Source organism: Marasmius oreades, chromosome 7 (genome assembly GCF_018924745.1).
Source record: "Marasmius oreades isolate 03SP1 chromosome 7, whole genome shotgun sequence".
NCBI lineage: Eukaryota > Fungi > Basidiomycota > Agaricomycetes > Agaricales > Marasmiaceae > Marasmius > Marasmius oreades.
Genome location: NC_057329.1, coordinates 2,703,923 through 2,724,674, shown reverse-complemented (window position 1 = coordinate 2,724,674; position 20,752 = coordinate 2,703,923). Strand labels below are relative to the sequence as shown.

The 20,752-nt window shown below is 48.3% G+C and overlaps 10 protein-coding genes across 10 annotated transcripts; 6 read left to right on the top strand and 4 right to left on the bottom strand.

Annotated features, from left to right (window-relative positions):
* Positions 1 to 1,911: 1,911 nt before the first annotated feature.
* On the top strand, positions 1,912 to 4,339 carry E1B28_011624 (uncharacterized protein; the record flags this gene model as incomplete). Its single annotated transcript, XM_043156684.1, has 16 exons — positions 1,912 to 1,919; positions 2,010 to 2,265; positions 2,321 to 2,380; positions 2,436 to 2,455; positions 2,513 to 2,544; positions 2,591 to 2,642; positions 2,704 to 2,731; positions 2,783 to 2,896; positions 2,952 to 2,969; positions 3,020 to 3,114; positions 3,170 to 3,293; positions 3,353 to 3,511; positions 3,569 to 3,920; positions 3,976 to 4,095; positions 4,145 to 4,216; positions 4,275 to 4,339. 16 exons carry the CDS (start codon positions 1,912 to 1,914, stop codon positions 4,337 to 4,339), a joined length of 1,575 nt encoding a protein of 524 aa, XP_043006472.1.
* Positions 4,340 to 4,429: 90 nt separating this feature from the next.
* On the bottom strand, positions 4,430 to 5,258 carry E1B28_011623 (uncharacterized protein; the record flags this gene model as incomplete). The annotated part of the gene is made up of 5 exons (XM_043156683.1): positions 4,430 to 4,482; positions 4,535 to 4,626; positions 4,680 to 4,800; positions 4,860 to 5,044; positions 5,113 to 5,258. The coding sequence occupies 5 exons, from the start codon at positions 5,256 to 5,258 to the stop codon at positions 4,430 to 4,432; spliced, it is 597 nt and encodes a 198-aa protein (XP_043006471.1).
* A 343-nt stretch (positions 5,259 to 5,601) lies between these two features.
* On the bottom strand, positions 5,602 to 6,147 carry E1B28_011622 (uncharacterized protein; the record flags this gene model as incomplete). Its single annotated transcript, XM_043156682.1, has 3 exons — positions 5,602 to 5,645; positions 5,703 to 6,046; positions 6,107 to 6,147. 3 exons carry the CDS (start codon positions 6,145 to 6,147, stop codon positions 5,602 to 5,604), a joined length of 429 nt encoding a protein of 142 aa, XP_043006470.1.
* A 1,081-nt stretch (positions 6,148 to 7,228) lies between these two features.
* E1B28_011621 (uncharacterized protein) lies at positions 7,229 to 7,788 on the bottom strand. Its single transcript, XM_043156681.1, has 3 exons — positions 7,739 to 7,788; positions 7,412 to 7,683; positions 7,229 to 7,356 (listed from the first exon to the last, which is right to left on the bottom strand). Exons 2-3 carry the CDS (start codon positions 7,572 to 7,574, stop codon positions 7,313 to 7,315), a joined length of 207 nt encoding a protein of 68 aa, XP_043006469.1. The 5' UTR covers positions 7,575 to 7,683; positions 7,739 to 7,788; the 3' UTR covers positions 7,229 to 7,312.
* A 710-nt stretch (positions 7,789 to 8,498) lies between these two features.
* Positions 8,499 to 10,999, top strand: E1B28_011620 (uncharacterized protein; the record flags this gene model as incomplete). Its single annotated transcript, XM_043156680.1, has 11 exons — positions 8,499 to 8,622; positions 8,687 to 8,737; positions 8,789 to 8,944; positions 8,997 to 9,095; positions 9,147 to 9,323; positions 9,377 to 9,451; positions 9,522 to 9,737; positions 9,789 to 10,169; positions 10,227 to 10,448; positions 10,504 to 10,681; positions 10,755 to 10,999. Exons 3-11 carry the CDS (start codon positions 8,834 to 8,836, stop codon positions 10,997 to 10,999), a joined length of 1,704 nt encoding a protein of 567 aa, XP_043006468.1. The 5' UTR covers positions 8,499 to 8,622; positions 8,687 to 8,737; positions 8,789 to 8,833.
* A 601-nt stretch (positions 11,000 to 11,600) lies between these two features.
* Positions 11,601 to 12,456, top strand: E1B28_011619 (uncharacterized protein). Its single transcript, XM_043156679.1, has one exon. The coding sequence runs from the start codon at positions 11,632 to 11,634 to the stop codon at positions 12,148 to 12,150; it is 519 nt and encodes a 172-aa protein (XP_043006467.1). The 5' UTR covers positions 11,601 to 11,631; the 3' UTR covers positions 12,151 to 12,456.
* Positions 12,457 to 13,476, bottom strand: E1B28_011618 (uncharacterized protein). Its single transcript, XM_043156678.1, has 5 exons — positions 13,305 to 13,476; positions 13,068 to 13,249; positions 12,878 to 12,998; positions 12,729 to 12,820; positions 12,457 to 12,666 (listed from the first exon to the last, which is right to left on the bottom strand). Exons 1-5 carry the CDS (start codon positions 13,436 to 13,438, stop codon positions 12,614 to 12,616), a joined length of 582 nt encoding a protein of 193 aa, XP_043006466.1. The 5' UTR covers positions 13,439 to 13,476; the 3' UTR covers positions 12,457 to 12,613.
* A 295-nt stretch (positions 13,477 to 13,771) lies between these two features.
* On the top strand, positions 13,772 to 15,800 carry E1B28_011617 (uncharacterized protein; the record flags this gene model as incomplete). The annotated part of the gene is made up of 2 exons (XM_043156677.1): positions 13,772 to 14,101; positions 14,158 to 15,800. The coding sequence occupies exons 1-2, from the start codon at positions 13,924 to 13,926 to the stop codon at positions 15,798 to 15,800; spliced, it is 1,821 nt and encodes a 606-aa protein (XP_043006465.1). The 5' UTR covers positions 13,772 to 13,923.
* Positions 15,801 to 16,275: 475 nt separating this feature from the next.
* On the top strand, positions 16,276 to 17,908 carry E1B28_011616 (uncharacterized protein). Its single transcript, XM_043156676.1, has 4 exons — positions 16,276 to 16,569; positions 16,629 to 17,016; positions 17,075 to 17,188; positions 17,240 to 17,908. The coding sequence occupies exons 2-4, from the start codon at positions 16,981 to 16,983 to the stop codon at positions 17,852 to 17,854; spliced, it is 765 nt and encodes a 254-aa protein (XP_043006464.1). The 5' UTR covers positions 16,276 to 16,569; positions 16,629 to 16,980; the 3' UTR covers positions 17,855 to 17,908.
* A 256-nt stretch (positions 17,909 to 18,164) lies between these two features.
* On the top strand, positions 18,165 to 20,327 carry E1B28_011615 (uncharacterized protein; the record flags this gene model as incomplete). Its single annotated transcript, XM_043156675.1, has 10 exons — positions 18,165 to 18,444; positions 18,501 to 18,584; positions 18,638 to 18,667; positions 18,729 to 19,096; positions 19,162 to 19,286; positions 19,362 to 19,472; positions 19,531 to 19,633; positions 19,691 to 19,768; positions 19,823 to 19,962; positions 20,021 to 20,327. The coding sequence occupies 10 exons, from the start codon at positions 18,165 to 18,167 to the stop codon at positions 20,325 to 20,327; spliced, it is 1,626 nt and encodes a 541-aa protein (XP_043006463.1).
* Positions 20,328 to 20,752: the final 425 nt, after the last annotated feature.

The window sequence follows — 20,752 nt, the reverse complement described above, 5'->3', positions numbered from 1 at the left end:
GAGGGTCTTGGAAATTTCACTCGTCTTATAGTTTGGTGACGTCATTATTGAGGCACAGCTATCAAGAAGCTGTCATCTGAAAGAGGCAGGTGCTTGTTTCCGCCCATCCTGCAATGAGAGGGCAATAGTGATGCCGATGTTCGGTTCTGAACCACGGTGCGAACACCGAACCGCCGAACCGAACATAAGGTTCGGGTCCGGTTCTTGTTCAGGTTCGGCGAGTTGGAGGAGGTTCGGGTTCGAGGTTCAGGTGTCTGGAGGTGGTCCGAACCTGGTTCGAACCTTGAAAGTACAAGGCCTCAGAATTTGATGAAAAAAAAGTTGACTTTGGGGTTGGTAGGGCCTGAACAACTTCTCCTGGGAAGGTAAATATACAATGACCCTATTTGGGAGCATCAACGGGCTCTCGGACGGCTCTTATCAGTTGCCGATCAGTTCATCAGCAGGATTAGGAAGGTGTGACTAAATGTGACAGTCATCTCCTTCACCAAGTGCGACCTCCAGAACGGCTATTGCACCGTGATTGCTGTATCATAAGGCTCACAGAGGCTTGAACAAGGTGAGAAGTATTATTTTTTGACCAAAATCATTGAAATTATTGACAGAAAAACACTTTATATATACTGAGGTTCGAACAGGTTCGAACCGTTCTCGAACCTGTTCGGACGGTGCAGTCCGAGTTCGGTCCAGGTTCGGGGACTTGGTAGGGGGTTCGGGTTCGGGGTTCGGGAAAAGTGGTGGGTGAACCGGACCGAACCGAACATCGGCATCACTAGAGGGCAATGTAAACAACCGCCAACAAGCGATGGCCGAGTCTTAGATCTAGACATCGTCCAACTGCGCGTGTGCGAATGATCATGAACGCGACTATTAGCGCGGGACCGCGACGGTAACTTCCCCTCAAATCTATCTTCTATTTTTGATTGAACTTATTTCTAGCAGATGGCGATGTCTTATTACCGTGGAATGAGGGCGATCCATGTTTAACATTCATCCCTCAAAATCCAACCCTTGCCTCAGAATAGTCATGCACTTTCAAACGGTATTATGGTGCAACCCTGTGGCCAGCCGAGCATTGCGCAACACTTCATCGCGGTGTGCAGTCATCCTTCTGAGCAATTTCAAGGGCAGTTTGACTTTGATGGGGTTTCGCTGGATTATCGAATTACTGCTCGTTCGTGCAGCAGCCTATGATCTTGAGGAAAGGTGAAGGTGTCGCACACGCTATCCACTGCACAACGTCGGTCTTCTTTTAGCGAGTATTCCATTTCTTGAGTACTGATATGACAATGGATAGCGAGGCGAGAGATCAGGAAATGCTATTCGAGATATTTTGGTGTCTACTGGTTTTTCGTACACGCGGGTAATGAGCGCAAGGTTTTTGAGAACGATTGTGCGCACGCCTACACCTATATGACCGATTGAACACTGATTCCAATATCTCAGATAAAATGCTCGCCAGATCATCGGGCAGAAGACCAACTACACGTATTTACTCTCTGTTACTATTTTCTCCCTCCCAGATGCAATATCTACATCATCGATTGTGCAAAGTGTTCCGGTATGCCACGGTCAACTTTCCACTGGAGCTATCGGAAGGCCGTTATCGACAGCTGGAGTGAAGCCCCTGATCCGTGGATAATCTACAACCCCACAATTGAGCCATTGGTCCCAACGGGCAAGATCCGAGCGAATTGCAGGCCAATCGGTCACTTCAACTGTGTGATTGTACTCTTGAAATTTGTACGAGCAGTGATACCTATCTGCCCGGGCGAAGCATGGCGGCGAACGTTGGTCGAAAACTTGACCACAACATCATTGACCAACCCTGCCGTGTGCGGAGATCCCACCATCACAGAAACTCGAAGCACAGAAGCACAGTCTGCATTTCAGTCCCACAGATCAGGTGAGATGGTGATGTGAAAGGCCTTTTAAGCGTTTGGTTCCAGGTTCGAGTCTTTCTCAATGGTGGGATTCAGCCGTTTATTAACAACCCTCTTTTTCTGTAGCTCGCTCGTCGCAGCTCAGAATCTCGATGTGAAACTCAAGACCGGCACGTTTCGTGGATTCACGGAGAATGGGATCGAAAAGTGGCTAGGCCTACAGTTTGCCCTTCCCCCGGTGGGGAATCTACGTTTCAAGGCTCCAGTGCCCGTTAACACGACTAGCACTCGTGTTAAGAACGCGACAACGTTTGGAAACGCCTGCCCTCAGCCTGATTCCAATCTAGGAGCCCCCATTGCTGAGGATTGCCTTTACCTCAATGTACACACGCTCTCCATTACTTCCTCCTCCTCCTCACTCACAAGTGTAACGACAGGTCTTCCGTCCACCTAATACAAGGGCGGATGCACGCCTGCCTGTCTTGTTCTGGATACACGTGCGCCACAACGCTCTTTGCATTGTCTTTGTCACTGACTTCATGCCCTGTGTAGGGCGGCCAATGGACAACCGGGTAACGTTTTTCTTTACCCACGAACGACACACTGTTTTCGAACGTCACCCTCCACAGCGCCGCTTCTAAGTCTCTTTATGAGCCGTCCCGTTCGTGCTTTCACATGTCACTGTATTCGTATTAATTCCCTCCTAGGATTACTGAAACATAGTTTATCAGCGAAGAAGCCGATTATTTTCGTTTCGACGTAAGGAGTTACTTCCTCGAACTTTCCAATAAATCCTAGATTGTACTGACCAACTTCCTAGCAATTACCGCATGAACACCTTCGGCTTCGTGAGTGTTTTTTGTTCATGTTCCCACCACGGCTATGTGTGATGTCAGTAGCTGGCCAGCGCCTCCGTAGCTCCTCAGGACCTCAATGCCGGCTTGCTTGACCAAAATGAGGCATTGCGATTCGTTCACAACAATATTGCGGCCTTTGGTGGAGATCCCTCAAAGGTAAGTCTTTGATTTCTGTTTGCTCGTTCGTCAGCTTCTGACCCAAGATCTGCAGGTCACGATTTGGGGCCAGGTAGGGTGGAAGTCCTGCTGAGAATTTATGGTTTCTAACCACTCGCCTAGTCTGCGGGAGGTGGTAGTGTTCAAGCTCATTTCATATATCCTACCGGAGAGAACCTCTTTCGTGCAGGAATAGGGGAATCGGCGACAGGACCCATGTAATTTGTTACCCAACCCACCGTCGCACACCTTCACTAATTTGGCTCGATGTAGCAAAAACTCTCCCAATGCCAGTACTTACGATAAACCTGGTCTTCCATTCAGTCGATTACTTGCCAATACGGGCTGCGCTCCTGGTGCGGGTGCGCTATCATGCCTTCAACAAATCCCATTCCAGGTGAGATGGTATCAGCCGCTTTTGGGTCTCCTAGACTGACTGAAACCGCGTCCCAACAGACTCTTTTGAATATTAGTAACCAGATGATTGAGGCAACCGTCAACACCCAGTTATGGGAACCTAGTGTGGGTCCACCCGGTAGCTTGATTCCCGAACGAGCTTCCCATCGCATCCGCCGAGGTGACTTCCGGCATCTTCCTTACATCGGTGGAACAAACGTCAGTATTGACCATCTGGCTGGTGTCGCCCTCCCTCTGACTTTTTAAGTTTCGTAGAATAACGAGGGAAGCATCTTTGTGAGCTTCATACAGGGACTCGGGGATGTTCCGCCTGGAGCTCCTGAAGATGCTGCCTTTATAAAATTCGTCAACCTACTGCTCATTGACAACAGTACTCTCACCGACGATGTCCTGAACCGGTTCCTGACTATGTGGCCAGCGAATGATAGCTCTCTTGGAGTGCCATTCAACACTGGTGACTCACTTTTCGACCGAACCGCGGCCTGGTATGGAGACAACATGTTCCATGCCCCTCGAAGACTGTTCTTCCAACATGGCGCTCCACTCATGCCAATGTTTGCGTATAAATTCAACGAATTTATACCAGGCAATCCTCGGATGTTCGGAGGTGAGTATTGTGGAACTTTCCATCCTCCACGACAGTCTCCCAATCACTTCACTAGTGAGCCATGCGATCGAAATTCCGTTGTTTCTCGGAAGTGCACCTCCCAGCGTGGAGAATGAATTTTCGAGCAAGATGATGGACTTTTGGGTAAACTTTGTTACTGATCTCAATCCTGGCCGTAAGCATCTTCGTGGATTCTTCCTCGAACCTTACTCATTCTGTACTAGCGGAGTGGCCGAGGTACACAAACCAAACACTCTTACAGCTGATGAGGGACAACATCACTGTAATCCCTGATGGTGAGGAATCAACGCGTTGTCATCGAGAAACCATGAAAGTGACCGAAATTTCTCCTAGTCTTCGACCTCGAAAAAACCAACTTCCTCCTCACGGATGAGGTTCTGGATGAATTTGAGAAGTGAATTGAGTTTAGTGATGAGTACATTGACGTTTTATACAAACCGAGAATATTGTAAGAAAAAAGTTGATCAAGTGTACAGTGTATAGTTCATTCAAACGCAATCGAAATAGTTGCCTGGAATGACGACGGGACATCCAGAGGTATCTAAAAGTATGTTCAGTATTCTCCAGAACCTGATAGCATTGAGGTACCGTACCCCTTTTTAAAGGACAATCGTCGGGATCGTCACAGCATTTGAGACAAGCTCTACCGCTTTCAGGCTCGATAAGTTCAATGTAGTGCTTGTACCTAAAAAAATATCGTGAGCCAGTAGAAATGGGGCGAGAAATGGGTTGACGCACCCCAGACAAACACTGTTCGCCGGATTACCTTCACCCTTCTTTCCGCCACTCGAGTCGTATTGTCCTCCCAGATCGTCAGGGTTTAAACGGTCCACCATCCCTGAGTCGATACAACCGGTCACTATAATCTAAAATGAGATAGAGCACGGCAAAATCGAGCATGAAAATGTGAGTAGGTACGTTGAGCGAATCGTGCACCCGTGTCGGGGCTGCTGCCTGACTGATAATCTGAGATTTTCCAGAACCCGCCAGGGATCGTCCCTTGCGAATCGTCCCATCTGGCGGTCGCGGAGCAGTAGGTCATCATTCCTCCAGGAGATTCGCTATCGCCAATATTGGCGTGTGGATTTTTTGGCATGATCATACTAGGGAAACGCGTTAAGTTGAAAGAGCGTGAGGTAAAGGCGAGCATCGGAGAGTAAACTGATCTCACCAGTAGTTGTCTGCGCTCTCTAACTTTACGATGTTATCAGGATTCTCCTGTCGATGATGATGAATATGGGCGAGTGGTGAAGGAATGGCGGTAACCACTGAGAGGACGATGAATGCAACGACCGTGAGGAACAGTTGGTAGAACATGATGTGGTGTTTGGGGAGGCGATAGTGGGAGGAAAGTAGGAAGTCTGATCGAGAAGAGCTTTCGAACTTCGATCAACCGCCATCGGTGGCTGTCAATAATTATGGGTCCCCCGACACTTTTCTCCCATTTCCGCTCTTTCCTCCTCCTCTAAGTTGATATTCTCCACCCCACAGACTTCATGATAATCACAAGCAAATCGTCACGACGGTCAATTTTAGAATTGAGCGGCCCCTATTCTAAAGTACCGCTCGGGAAGAGAGTTCACAGATACTTAACATTACAAGTTTATATAGTAACCACCACCATGGAGTTGAAGGTCGAAATACAGAGAACATTAGTGGCTTAAACTTCAAGAAAATCGGTGACGAAGCCCTGATGGTTGATACCTGTAACGGTTGCTCGTCAGATCGACGCCAATGAAGGGGAAGATGCTGGAAACATACCATCGCTCTCGAGTTGCTCCTTAACATAGATCTCTAGCTCTCCCTCTTGAAACTTATCATCCTCTGTGAGTATTGGTTCCCGAGTGATTGGATCTGCTGGGAAGAGGCCCTGAGCAGACTGTGTGGCAAGGAGGTATACTGAGTTTTCGGGGGTGTGCAACATCTCAATATCTCCATACAAGGTGCATCCCACTCCCCCAATGCGCCTCATTAAGTCGTGGAGAGTCGAAAGAATCTTGGTCCGCTGTTTTGCGGTCAGAACTTGCTGCGTTTGAACGCGGTTCGCCAGAGTTACAGCAGCTGGGGTGTCGAGCACATAGCCACAGGTGATAACTTCTTCTTGTCTGAACGTGCTCGGTAAACATGCCGCATGACTGGAGAAAGGAAAGAAGAAAGAAGCTGACCTTGGTCTGTCAGACATGGTGGTGGTGTCCTCATACATCATTATCATATGCCAATCCCGGGCATCAAACGTCTATTTCATTCGCCGACATTCTTGGGCTTCGGCTTACGTACGCTTGACTCGACGGTCAAGGTCGGGAGCAGACTCGATATATCTCGTAGCTATAGGATCGTCTTTCAGGTCGATCCAGAGGCAGAGGTGAATTCGGTCAAAGAGAAGTTGGAGTCTTGCATGAAGCAGAAGAAGTACAACTACTTTCCCAAGAGGTCGCTGTTTCTGGGGTTCGGAGGCTTTCAAGACGTTCAGCCCGCTATCGTAAATTTTCTGTCAGTCGTTGGAGCCCGGATAATGGACGGTGCGTGGTCTGTTTTGTCATGAAAACTTTCCGATAACGGCTCAACGCTCAGGTGCTTTAAGCTTGATGGTTCCACTCCTTTACACCTGATCTATTCGAGATTCATCAACCATTCTTCCCCGCTTTCCCTTTACCTCCGCCGGTGTCCCTACAAATCCTACCTACCTCGGACAACAGCCACCTTCTGGCGGCAACTGCGAACAAAAGAGGATTGTCCGCTCTGAAGAAACGGGCTACAACTACGGTGGCCTCTTTTCGAACGCTTTTCGAGCACCAACAACAGATGGTCAAAGCTCTCCGACAGTAGACTTAACAGATCATCATCGCCATTACCACCCTTTCCACGATGATGGTTACCCAGCAGCTTCGCCTCAACCAGATGTTCTTGCTCGAGGAACGCTTAGACTCTGTGCAAAACACCCAGCAAGAAGCTCTTCAACTTCGCATCACTAATCTGGGGAGAGAGATTACCACCCATCGCGAGATGGTCAATCACAGGGTCAGCGACGATGCAACGGGTGTGGCTTAAAAGTGGCAAGAAGACGGAAAACCATGATGATGCAGAGGATAGGGAAGAAACAATACATATTTATAAAGGCCTTTTGGTTTGTTGTAACCCTTGCTCACCCCGCGTAATCCATTTCATCGTAAATCTTCACGCCTTCGCTGACGACCACCGTCACTACCATTCTCCTTCTTTCCGTATGTGATTGCATTGGCTCCGTTTCGGACACTTGCACTCGATGTTGACGGCATGACCAATGTCATGAAAGTTCACAACTTCATTACAAGTCTCGGAGCGACCACCACCATGGATTTGAAAGCCAAAAGCGCCAGAGAATGATTAGTTGATTAAACTTCAAGAAAATCTGTGACGAAGCCTTGACGTTTGATACCTGTGTTGCTCGTCAGATCAACACCGTGATGAAGGGGAAGATGCTGGAAACATACCATCGTTCTCGAATTGCTCCTTGCCATAGGTCTCTAGCCCTCCCTCTTGAAACTTATCATTCTCTGTTAACGTTGCTTCGCGAGTGGTTGGATGTACTGGGAAGACGCCCCGAGCAGACTGTGTGGCAAGGAGGTATGCTGATTTTTCGGGGTTTCTAATCATCTTGGTCCGCTGTCTTGCGGTCAGAACTTGCTGCGTTTGAACGCGGTTTGCCAGGGTTACAGCAGCGTGGCTGTCGAGCACATAGCCACAGGTGATAACATTTTCCTGGCTAAATTGAGCTTGGTAAACACAAAGACGCTGCGTGGCCGGAGGAAGACGTTAACCTTGGTTCGTTATAGGTGGTGGTTGTTGGTTGAGTTGCGATGTAGTCAAGTTTTGAATAGGTGCGCCGCCAGTGTGCCGCCAGGAGGGGGGCATATACACTGGACGGTCCTATCCGGGATGTACCAAAAACGGGTCTCATTTTGGCCGACACTCCGATCCTAGTGTACCTAAAACGACCCAAATTGAGTAACACCTACGATCCCTAATGTGCGTAAATGGGCTCGTCGGTAGCCAAGTCCGATCCGTATGTACCAAAAATCGGGGTTGTCCTGGGTACCGGATTTATATGCCCTTGGGTTTGTTTTCAACCTGAGTGCTACCTTTCACTTTCTCACCGCAACGTCCACCATGCAACCACGCACCAGGATCTGTTCTGCGCGAGGGCTCGGACGCCTCGCAAGAGTAACATACCTTACGAGTTTGGCTCTGAAGACAGAGAGGGCGAGTCAGATTAGCTCCTCCAATTGTTCTTAGTGTTTGTTTCGATTCTTCTACAATATAGTACCCTTGCAGGTACGGTAGATACGAGGTTGTATCGGTTATGTACACAAAATGGACCAAAATTCACCTACCCGATCCAAATGTACCAAATACCTACCCAAATTGACCCAAAAGTATGTACCAAAAATGGTCCAAAATGGGGGTCAACGGATCGGACATACTACCCAATGTGCCCCCCTCCTGCGCCGCCCCGTCTGAGTTGGTCTGAGTTTGTAATTCTAAATGGTCAGCTGACGACGGTTTTAGAAACGACTCTGAGCATTATTGAACTGACAGCGCCAATTCCTACTTTACCTCATGAAATACCGCGCCATTCTTCTCGACTGAGAAGGATAATGTCCTCAATAGCAAAGGTAGAACAAGGGAATTCAGATATCGACCAGTATGCAACCAATCTCGGCAGTTTACTGTCTTCGGCAAAACCTCACAAGCAATTACCGGAGCAGTTGGAAATCAACGGGTGGTCGAAGGAATCGGTGGTAGACTGGCTACAGGAGGTGTGTTATTCTACAAAAATTTCGGTTGTATGAAGGTTATACTCCTCGAAGGAATCTCGAAGACCTACATCGGACCCATCCTATCGAAGGAAGTGTATGAAATGCCTTGATGTACTCGTCAGAAGATACCACATATTTCCCTCTTCGTTTTTCATCAAGGATATCAGTCTAGATGGTCACCGCCCCAAGAAACGAGGAGGATTCGCTGTATGTCTCCGGTTGTAACTGGAATGCGGTCGCTGAGGTGTTTCTCTGCCAGGATATATATAAAGGGACCGTTGGAGCCGGAAATGTATGTCTGAAGCGTTTGCGGCTATACTTGGACTACGACGAAAGCAAGCTAAACGCAGTTATTTCGGTGCGTTCCCGGTCGTTATTACTGGGCCAACTGTCTGAAGGCAGACCCTAGGATTTCTGCAAGGAAGCGTTGATCTGGACTCAACTCTCGCATCCCAACATCCTTCCGTTCCTTGGTATCAATGCTGATCTATTTGAGCCCGAACTATGTCTTGTTTCCCCTTGGATTATCAACGATGATATCGTTTCCTTCTTAACGAAAAATCCTGATCATGATCGGCTGCAGTCGGTTTGCGTCGTCTTCCCCCTTGCGTATAATAAAGGCTAAAGGAAGTCCCCTAGATATGTGATATTGCAGCTGGGCTGGAATACCTACATTCACTGAGTCCTGTAATTGTGCATGGAGATATCAAAGGAGTACGTGTGACGCATTGCTCATCCATGCACAATTTTTCTGATACGTGCATGCACATCCCTTACTCTACAGGGAAATGTTCTTGTCGATGAGAACTGCAATTGCCTTTTATCAGATTTTGGATTGTCAAAAACACTATCTCACACCACGGGACAAACAACGAACACGAGTTTAGGAGGGTCCGTTCGTTGGATGGCGCCGGAACTCTTCGACCTTGATATGGAAAATGGAGAGAGGCAGTACATGTCACCCCGAGATATATACGCATTTGGATGTACCATCCTCGAGGTTAATCTTAAGTTTGCTTGTTAACGGAACCAGTAACTGCCCTTTTTTTAGATCATGACAGGAAAACCTCCTTTTCCTAAGCTTCACGATGCGGCCGTCATGCACCAGATCGTCCATAATCATGCACGGCCACCAAAACCTGCCGATGGATGGTGCCCAGGCGACGTATGGAACCTGGTTGAACGATGCTGGCACAGGGATCCATCGCAGAGACCTGGGGCAACGGCGATCAACGCTTACCTGAACGTGTTGAAGGAAGGAAAACCAGGGCTTGAATTGCTACTCTGGCACCGTATCATCGCACCTGAAAAATCGATCGGAATTGCAGCAACTATCAATTCTTTGGTGTCCCTGGGCTTCTCTCCGTATGAGGTTCACAAACAGATGCACAAGCATGGGAACAAAAACCAGATTGTCTTGCCTATTCTGAGAGTGGGTCGTAACAACGTCCTTTGAACCGGCTTATATTGACGACGTTGCTTGAAACAGCAAGCCGCATGTGATAATGTGAATGCGAAGCAATCTGAGGTTCTTTTCTATACTTCAGTTGCCGCAACGACAGTCAAGGAGCTACGACGAACGAATGTTTATTATCAGACTTCGAGTGGGCAAATAGTCGAAGCTCGCACTGATAGGCAGGAGGTGACAACCATTTTCAGGGCTGCATTATTCAGCCCTCTTGCTGCCATCAACTACAACGGCGGGGAAGAGGTCAGATCACTTGCAGGTTTTTCCCCCTCCTGAAGCCGATGTCAACATTTCGTAGATACGTGTTTATTATCTGGACCAGGATTCTATTCTTCAGGAATATTGTCGCTCCGGGAGTGGTCAGTGGTATTTTGGTGACCTCGGTGATCTCAAGGTCAAAGCCGGCTACAATACGTCTTTGGCCGCTATCTGTTGGAATGACAGTAGTATTCTTCAAATTCGCGTCTTTTATCAAGGTTCGAATCGCTGACTTGGTCGTGTTTTTCCTGTACTATGGCGTTCCTGATCCCGCTCCTCCCCTCTTGACAGAATTCGAGTCCAACGTTATCAGGGCAGTAGGTCGTGATACTGGCTCTTGGCACAAGCGCGAAATGTTTATCTCTGGCGCTGTTCATGGTACTGCACTTTCGATCGTCAGGATCTGGTACCGCGGGGTCCCACACATTCGAATCTATTACCAGGATGCTGGTCTATTTATCCGTGAAATCTGTTGCAATGATCGCACTGAGCGATGTTACCGAGGTTGGTATTCGACAGATTTTTTGGCTGAATGAGTAAATACCGCCCACTGGACTGATCTCGGTTACAATTAGGTGGATTCCACTCCGGCCAAGTACCTCGATGTACTCCCATAGCCGTTACATGTCGGTTCGATACTAACCTGAGGGTTTGGTGGCGCAATGGCCGAGGCAAGGTTGTTGGATCAGAGTGGTGCGGTAGGCACAGGTGGCAATCATTGGGTGTACTTGTCAGCGGTCTGGAGCCTGGAACGAATTTTGCTGTCGCCGATCTCACTAGTAGCGGTCTGAATCGGGGACAACCTCTCACCATGGCGTTTTATCAGAATGAGGATGCTCATGTTGTCGCTTATGGTGAGGGTGACATGGCGACTATGGGTAAGTATGAAAATGGTATTTCTGTTATACAGTAATATTTTCGTAGCTATCCTTGGTCTTTGGTGCTGAACAGTACTCTCTTTTTGCGTACAGCGTCTCATACATGCTCTCGCTGCTAGTGTTCGTCTCTGGTAGATGTTTACCGCTTTGATTATCTTATTTAGTTTCTTTTGAAGCTTGATTATATTATTATATGAAGTGACACTATTTCATCTCGCCGTAATTCGGAGCAGCGGAGATCAACGGAGATCAGTGGGCGGAAAACTCGATTCAAGAGTTCACCAACTCTTATGAGCAGTCAAGTCACTCAGCCCTCTCAACAGCAGCAGCCTCAGAACCCCACACACGGCGAGGAATGTGACATCTGTGGAATTATTATCTCTCGCCGTGGTGACATGCCCAGACACAAACGAACTCATGCGGCTGCAGAAGACATGGACGCCATGTTACACCGATGCCCTTGGGAAGGTTGCACCTATTCCAGCCTCCAAAAAACCAACACCGATATTCATCACAGGACACATACGAAGGAACGAAACCAAGTGTGTCCCGATTGTGATTCCAGGTTTTCCGATCCTGGGTCTTTGATTAGACATCGCAAGACTCTGCATGGATATGTTCCTAAAGCTAGAAAGACGCGTCAAAGCAGCACTACTACTAGTCCTGCCTCATCTACACGCGGCAGGCGAAGGCGTCAGCCGTATTCGCATTCCATGTCTTCCGTTTCTTCAGCTTCGAGTTCAGGTTTATCATCTCCTGATCCTACCACTCCCACTTCTCCAAGTACTTCTGATGTTCACTCACAGTGATTATGCTTGGTTGTAGATGGTACGGTATATCCGTGGCCTTACTTTTCCCGCTCATGATTTCTCTGATCTCTATATATACCACTTACAGGAAATGCTCTTGCCGACTCGGGAGAAGTTTGCGAACACCGTATCGAATCGCCGGAATCAGCGGGCACAAAATCTGGTTGTCGGGATGATGCACAACGGTGAAAGTGTTCCCATTTGATGTCGGGAATGGTCGTTCGCACTACTTACAGGCCGGTGCCCCACTGGCTTAACCAGTGGTGTCCTCTTCGACTTTTTCGTAGAGGTAAACGAAGGAGGAGATTCTGGAGAATAGTCCGTGATCATTGAAGAATAGCGACGAGTATGTAATTATGGGCATAATCAAGGTGAGATAGGCTATATCATAGGATACATTATATCAGTGTTGTCCATCGAAATTGCTCGGTCAATGTCCAGGTCAGAGTCGTATCAAAGTCCTTCAAGCGCAGTCGAAATAATTTCCAGGTATGACAGTGGGGCAACCGGATTCATCTAACAGATGCGTCAGATATGCTGAGCCACATAACAGAGCAGAGAGAAGAGAGAAGACCCACCCAGCCAAACAGGACAATCGTCGGGGTTGTCACAGCACTTGATACATGCACGGGGTCCTGCAGGTTCAACAAGCTCAACGTAGGAGTTATACCTGAGTGGAAATATGGGTGCATCAGCCGATTGAACGGAATAACAGCGATCGGCATACCCGAGGCAAACACTGTCTTGAGGGTTTCCTCTTCCCCCGTCACCACCGTTTGAATCGTATTGGCCACCAGCATCCCCAGGGTTTAGACGGTCAACAAGCTCCGGCCGGATGCAGCCAGTCACTGAGAACAAAATACGGTGAGGGAGAGGGATTATGTGAAGCGGGAACTAGAACCAGAATAGAAACGTACACTGGGCAAAGCGGGCGCCTCTCGAGCTGATTCCTGACTGGAAATCAACATTTTTCCAGAAACCGTTAGGAATCGTTCCCTGGGAAGCGTCGTATTTGCCTGCTTCGGAGCAGTAGGTCATCATGCCTCCAGGATGTTCACTGTCACCAATGTTGGTATGTGGATCTCTAGGCATGATCATGCTGGAAAGAACGCGTGAGACGGGAAGAGTTGAAAATACGTCCAACATATACGTACCAGTATTTGTCTGCGCTAGTGACATAGACGGTGTTGTCGGCAGCTGCTCTGGCATTCAAGACTTCTGCAGGAGAGGCGACGACGACCGAAAGAAGGCTTGTGAAGGCGACTGAGAGGAATACGGTTTGAAACATGATGATGCTACGTGAGGGGGGTTGGAGGACCTCAGGCTGGACAAGGCCTTGAATACGATGTGGCCGCCCATTTATCGATTATCTGTCAAGCTAACGGCTAGTTTTGCCCTTCACATTGGTCCCGAGACTTGAATGCACTTCTCGGCAAAAAAATTGCGCGCGCGCGATTGCAGCAGAACTGTATAGTGGAGAGTCCATATGACCTGGGCTCGAGACAGCAAACATGTTTCTTGTATGGGTGCCGGCATGAGTACGAGCTATGTATAATACCAGGGTGAATACGCAAGTCGGAGATGGAGCGCCAAGGCTGTCGTCGGCGAACGCAAGCCGATGCAGTGTCACACCCAAGTCGTCACAATTCTGAACACCGTCCTTGATCAAATTGCCTCATCTGGGCTCGTTCATACAGCCTATACTTCTCTCTACTTCTTTACATTGCTAGCTCTCACTCGGAAACACGTTGTATCCCGTCCTCAAGTCTAAAAATGGGCCACGCTCTTTCTCGTCTTCTACAATTTATCTATCACGCTTTAGTCGCTTTCTTCACGCTCAAACGAAGACGCCGGACTGCGCAAGATACAACAAGTACAAGTCCCGAAATAGTTGTCAAAGATTCGGGTCAGAAGGAGAGGACATTGAACTTGAGCTCTGAAGGCAATGCGAGTACGTTTGGAATTTATCGCATCATGGCCCATTGTTCTCAGATTCCCGACATAAAGGTACCCGGAATACGGAGGGTGGGCGATTCCTACACGATCTCAAGATGAATTGTACAAAGAGTCGACGATTTCCGTGGGAATCGAAGTTGAAGGACTGTGCTCGGAAACCTACAAAACGTGGAGTCTCACCCCCGAGGATCTTTGTTCAAGACTGGAGCTCTGTTCCTTTGAGCTCCCCGGAATTGGGCTCATGGAATTTTGAACGACCTCAAGAATCGAGGATGACGTTCGGAGCTGGGGGCGAAGATAAAGTCCAGAAATATGGCTCGCCAATCACTACTGAAATCACTCAGGCCATCGCACATAGTGACTTCTTGCCCTGCCGTGACGGTGCTTCTGGTTACTCTGGTGAAATGCTATCAATCGTACCAGAGGATAGAACACTCTCTGAGACTCCAGATCATGACTTGGATGACGGGGGCGTGAATATCAACCGCAGCCGCGATTTCAATTTTGTGGGATGTCCTGCCAACAACACCGACTCGCATGTACAGATTGAATACTCGCAGTCCTCTCCTCAATCACCTTTCTTCTTGCACGAACATGATTCATTCGACTCTTCTGGCTCCCAATACTCTACGGTTTCACCTGAAGCGACTTCTCCACCTAGGAACCTCCCAAATTTGTTCCCGCCACCAACAGCATCTTATCCTTTCAATCCCCAATCAGCAGTCTCTGGCTTCCTTTACGATGCACCTATCTCCTACACCTATGCTACTATGTTGGGACGTGCAAATTCCGTGCCGCTCCCATTCCTCTCTGCTACTCGTGGTTCACCATCGCCAATCAAACACTACAGACAAACGCTCGCCCCTAAAAAATCTCAGACCCAGAGTCCGGCTCTCGGTTCTCTTGAAAGCATCACAGTGAACACGAGCTTTGGTTTCACTAGTGAACCTCAAGCTTCCGCCTGGGTTCAAGAACAAGAAGCGGACGACCACTCCAACAAGATACCCTATCCTGATCTCTTTAGATTCAGCATGTACCTCAACCACTTGGCTTCCAGCGATTATGTAGTTGGACTAGGTAGTCTAGGTTCACTGGGGGCGCACGATGAAGATATGGGTACTGGGAGACTTTCCATCCCTCCTTCAGCTACAGAGGCAGCTAAAACTACGGAAGAAGACTCTACTATTCCGCTGGATATTGTCTTCAACCCGAAGAGTTATAAGGGACCATTCGCACTGGGGATTTTGGGCAATCTGAACCCACTCCGACAATCGTCGCCTTTGAAAAAAGACTTGTACCGAAGTGCCGCCTATTCACGGCCTATTCAAATTACGAATTTCGCTTTGGAGATGGTTCAAATGGAGAACTATCCCGATGGAATGCGTAAGACCGTTTTACGAGGTGCGCTGAGCGGGAGATCGCAAAAGGCTGTGTCTTCCCCGACAAAGTCTATAGCTGGAACTGGGAGGAACGATTTCGGTTCTATTGGGAGTATCGAGGGAACAGAGGCGATGTCGTTTTCCCATTCCTCGCCGGCCATGGTGAAGGAGGGTGATTCTCGAGGTTCTATAGATGAAATGACCTGCTCGGCTGACAGTGCGATTGTGGAGAGACTGCGCGATGCGTCTTGGGATACATCATCGTTTCAGTGGAACGAGCAAGAGTTTTTGGCAATGTTGAGGCATTCCCCCTAGTCGAGAGTCTTGTTTGATGGAAGTCAAAGCTACTTATTGTTTGTACTACGTACTAGATGTTGTAAACAAATCTGTATTATACTTTCACCATCTCTTGAAACCGTGGATAGGAGTGGATAAGAGTAATCGACGCAAGGTAAGGCGGGTACGCGATGATTGTGCACTTGTACTACTAGTCGCTCAACCACTCCTCAGCCCACGTCTGCCTCACCAAATTTCCGACTATCTCACTTCCTTTGGTTTGTATGTGTCAATTGAGGAAGGCATCCGAATTCTCGTCCTGGAAGAACATTGAACTCCGACTCCGAATAACTACCGTTAACCTCAGAGGTAATCACTATACCTTCGAATTCGTCCCCAGCTCTACGTTCATTTGGGAATTCGCGCAGAGATAGCTGTATATATATGTAGAACGGAATCGGAACAAAAATTTTGCACGATGCTCGCCGGATGCACGCCGACCGCAGGTTCCCACAGGGTTACCGCGTTGCCCCCCACCATCTTGTCCACAAATCTTCCAAAATAAGGTCGCAACCTGCAAGCCTTAATCTCAGTGACCAGTTTGGATCCTCGCCTTGAAGCCTTCAGTCACTTCTACTTTCCTCTATACCATATGGCTTTCAACTTTCAACTTTCAATTCAAGATTGATGAAGATATCGACGACGGACCATCCGCACGGTAGAAAGATTCGCAAAGGATATCCGCGTCGACCTACAGCAAGATTCCAAAGGAGTTGAGTGGAAATAATATTGCTATCCTGAGGCAGAGGTTTGAGGCGAGGGTTCCATGTTCTTCGGTGTCAAATTTTGAGAGAAACAATCTGGTAGTTTTTACTGGCTCCCCTCGCTTGGCTCTGAAGAATAAAACGACTCAACCAGCCTAATTAAAGAGACGCCAAATGGCCAAGGCTAAGAGCTCCCGGATTACTTGGTGGCAGCAGCTTGGACCAGCTTGGACCCCCCTTTGTCGTCTCAACTTGGAAAGAGCTCTTCGGCTAGACTTCAGAATTGATGACACGTTTGTTACCTGGGCTTATAAGTATATGGAAACCAGTCCACATTCCAAAGCATGCTTTGACCGTCCATTGTTCAAAACCTTGCATATAAAGCGGCCAACGCCGCCCACATTTCTAACTTCTCATTTCGCCGTAGGCTCCGAGTCGACTGTTCGCCACTTATTATGGAAACCCCCTTCTTTCCTCCAACCAAGACAGTTGTAAGTGCCATCACGACTCGAGTCCTATAGCCCAATGACTTAACCTTCGCTTCCGCAGAAATTTTCATACCGTGAAAATGGTACTGTTGTACTCGCTCATGATGATGCCATTCATGATCAGGATGCTAGAGAGCTGAACACGTCGTCGATGTCGTCCAACAGTCCAACCCTAGTATGTTGACCAGGTCTTTGTTCTTTGGATGATTACTGACTTTACCTATAGCCACAGGCTCTCAAGCCACACGCCACGATCATGCAGTCAGATACCCCGGCGTCCTGTCTCATGCCTGCTGTCCAACGATGTCCCTTGAGGGTCGGGATGTGGTATTTTGATAGAGATCCTTGTCGTTCGACTGATCCTTTCGATCTCCTGTTCTCACGACAAGAATGGGATGGGTACTGCGAAAAAGAAGAACAGCGAAAGCGTGAAGAGATGTTTACGGCACGAATAAGACAGCAAGCGCAAGAGCTGGAATTTGAAGATCTGGAGCTGGACTCTGAAGGGGAGATGACCATATCGGAGCACACTGCATCAGCAACGTCTCCGAGGAAATGCAAAGCCGTGACGGTCAGAGGAAACGGAGGAAAAGCGCGCACTGTCAGGTTGTGGTGCAAGGACCGGGAGGAGCAGGCTGCTCTGCAGTTGAAGGCGAAGATGAAAAAGTCGAAGTTCATGGTGTCTGCGAAGGATAGATCTACTACACCAACACCTATTGAGTGCGACGGGACAGGGAACAGCGCTCTTCCTGTAGACTATATTGGCAGTTATTCGGGCGTCGCTTGTCGCAGGTCACCTCGCAAGCGGCGCAATACAGGTACCCAAGCATCACCTTTCTAATCTAAATCTATCTCCTAGACTACGTTATGATTCACGTTCAGGCTCTGTTTTATGTACAGTATAATCTATGAAATTTCATACTGAGATGAAAAGTGGTACAGTCCCAATGGCCCGCCACGGGCCGGCAAAGAGAACTCCAGCACCTCGCGATACACCTCATCTGACTCCACCACCAGCTCCCCACGGGCAACTTCTAAAAAGTACGCGACGACGGAATGTACCTACAGAATATTCCATGAGTGATCCACGGGACCAGGCTTGTGTATTTAAAAGTACAATCTTGGACTGGGGCAAGCTCAAAGTCGTTCGCATGGGCTTCACCTTACTTGCTCTTCTCACTGCGTTGGTACTGGCCAGAGGCACGCTCGCGGCCGACATCGTCGACACTGGATATGCTGAATATCTGGGAAATCGAACGTTTCCGAATGCTGTAGCATACCTTGGTATTCCATATGCAGAACCGCCTCTCGGTGAACGACGATTCCGAGCTCCATTACCTCTCAATACCACCAGGATTGCGGAAGAGTCGAAGGGTCAGGTCGTGGACGCTACAAAATACCCAGATGCTTGCATTCAAGGACCGATTGGGGGTATGTTACTTCAATGCTACTGTGCATTGCGGTTCATTTGTGATAATGCTTTGCAGGAACCGACCAAGGAGGTGCTGGGAGCGAGGACTGTCTCAAGGTCAACATTTATGCTCCAGCGGGTGCGAAAAAGGGACAGAAATGTACGTGTCGTACTTTTTCGAACATGAAAAAGTTAGACTGAGGGTTTACGTAGTACCTGTGCTTGTCTATATCCATGGAGGAGGTTTGCTTCACTTCAACCAGCCCGTGTTTACTTTTACTGAGTTTTGTGCATTTGCGCATAGGATACATCTTCGGAAATCCCAGTAACTGGCCTTTAGATCATTGGATTCGTCAAAGCCCAAATGTTGTCATCGTCTCCGTCTACTACCGGCTAGATGCGTTCGGGTTCCTCACTACTCCAGAGTTCTCTGATCCAAAGAACGGCGATCTCAATGCTGGCTTCTTGGACCAGATCCAGGCTTTGAAATGGGTCAAGGGGAATATCGCTTCATTTGGAGGAGATCCCTCCAAGGTGACAATCAATGGGGAAAGTGCTGGGGGTGGATCGGTGCAACATCATCTCGTTGCCAATGAAGGCGAACGACTTTTCTCCGGAGCTATCGCACAGAGTGTGTACAGAACCCCAACTCCCACACCTGACCAACAAAAGGTACGATTGATATGGTATAGGGATGGCAACGTCGGTTTGACTGCTTTTTTTTTGAACGACTCTAGCCTCTCTTTGACCTCTTCGTGACCCAAGCTAGCTGCAACACAGGTGACCTTACTCAGAAATTGTCTTGCCTCAGAAAGGCTAGCGTGAGTATTTTGGCTCGTGCTCAGGAGGCGGCAAGGACCCTGTGAGTTCATTCTTCTAAGATTAACCCCAAATGATCAGCCTGTCCTAAACAATCATTCACGTATTCGATCTACAGCGGCGGTGAATACAACTCCTTTCATCCTGTTGTTGATGGGAAAGTCATCCTCGGCAATCCCACTACGCTCATCAAAGAGGGAAAGTTCACGAAAGTACCTGTGATTGTTGGGTATGTAATAGTCGTATTCGGTGGCTTTGAAGCTAAGCTCACGTCCATTCGACCTCAGCTCGACATCCAACGAGACCGTGGCCGGCGGTACCGATCCTGCGGCTACCCTCAAGCGGACGTTCCCTGGCCTCACCGATGAGGATGTTCAAGATATATTGGAGGTAGGATAACCATTAACAGCACTCGTCGGTCGGCATGTTGATGTTCTCGATTTTCAGGTCGCACCGCTGAGTGACTTTACCAATCCAGCACAGCAGTTCCAAGTTGTAACCGGAGAATCGTTGTTAATATGCGCAGTGAGTCAGACTGGTTCTTTTTTATGAGCAAGTCTAAAACAGCCTTTTGGATAGCGAGAAGTCATAGGCGGTGCATATTCGACAGCGCCCAAGTCTTGGACATATAGGTATAACCAACGCAATCCTACCAGTGGTGGCGTCGGAGTTGGTCATGCTGCCGAGAACTGGATGATGTTTTTGGGTACCAACACTGGGTATGTCGTAATTTCATCCATACCATATTGTCCTTGATGACACTGAAGGGTTCGACAGGGTGAACGGAACGAATACCTTCACTCCTATGACCCCAGTTGAGAACGCTTTTGCTGAAGAACTGATAGCTTACTGGCTATCCTTTGTGAGAGCTGGCGATCCGAATACGTTCAAGTTGTCGAGATCCCCTCACTGGCCACAATATACTCTTGCTGGCGATGGTGGAAGTACAAAACAACGGATTGTGTTACAACAAGATCCCAAGAACACGACGACACGAAGCGGAAGTTTCATCGAGCAAGAGCCCCAGAAGGAGAGTAAGAGGTGTCAGGTTGTGGCTAGTAAATCTGAGCAGGAGCAAAACTGAGTCTTCGGACTCTTCCCCGTTTACGCTATTTGTTTGTATATATGTTGTCATCGATGGCTTAAGTCCAATGATTATCATTTTGAAGAGAAAATGTTTCGAACTGTCCTGAACTTTCATTGAAACCGGGAGAAGAGTCGAGGAAGAATGGGGCAGAATAGCCTGACATCTTTTCTCGAGGCCATGACGACGGGGAAAAGATGAACGTGAGCTGGCGGCCAGCGACGGGAACAGATTGCCGCCATAAAAGAAAAGAGAAATGGTTGATCTACAGCTTCATCAAACCTCCAGGGTGATTGACCACACGGAGATTTCAACTCGCAACTACTCAGAACAGCCCCCTCCTTCTCAGGCATACAAAATTCAATGCATCACCGACCCGGCGGAATATTTCGTGGGCCGATCCTTACAAAAGGGCAAACATTTAT

Excerpts from the sequence above, each read along its gene's own strand:
- E1B28_011621 (XM_043156681.1), bottom strand. The coding sequence starts at position 7,574 with ATGATTAGAAACCCCGAAAAATCAGCATACCTCCTTGCCACACAGTCT. Across the intron at positions 7,357-7,411 it reads GGAGCAATTCGAGAACGATG|GTATCAAACGTCAAGGCTTC; the intron begins GTATGTTTCCAG and ends CGAGCAACACAG.
- E1B28_011619 (XM_043156679.1), top strand. The coding sequence starts at position 11,632 with ATGAGCAGTCAAGTCACTCAGCCCTCTCAACAGCAGCAGCCTCAGAAC.
- E1B28_011618 (XM_043156678.1), bottom strand. The coding sequence starts at position 13,438 with ATGTTTCAAACCGTATTCCTCTCAGTCGCCTTCACAAGCCTTCTTTCG. Across the intron at positions 13,250-13,304 it reads ACTAGCGCAGACAAATACTG|CATGATCATGCCTAGAGATC; the intron begins GTACGTATATGT and ends CGTTCTTTCCAG. Across the intron at positions 12,821-12,877 it reads CAAGACAGTGTTTGCCTCGG|GTATAACTCCTACGTTGAGC; the intron begins GTATGCCGATCG and ends ATTTCCACTCAG.
- E1B28_011616 (XM_043156676.1), top strand. The coding sequence starts at position 16,981 with ATGGAAACCCCCTTCTTTCCTCCAACCAAGACAGTT. Across the intron at positions 17,017-17,074 it reads TTCCTCCAACCAAGACAGTT|AAATTTTCATACCGTGAAAA; the intron begins GTAAGTGCCATC and ends TCGCTTCCGCAG. Across the intron at positions 17,189-17,239 it reads CGTCCAACAGTCCAACCCTA|CCACAGGCTCTCAAGCCACA; the intron begins GTATGTTGACCA and ends CTTTACCTATAG.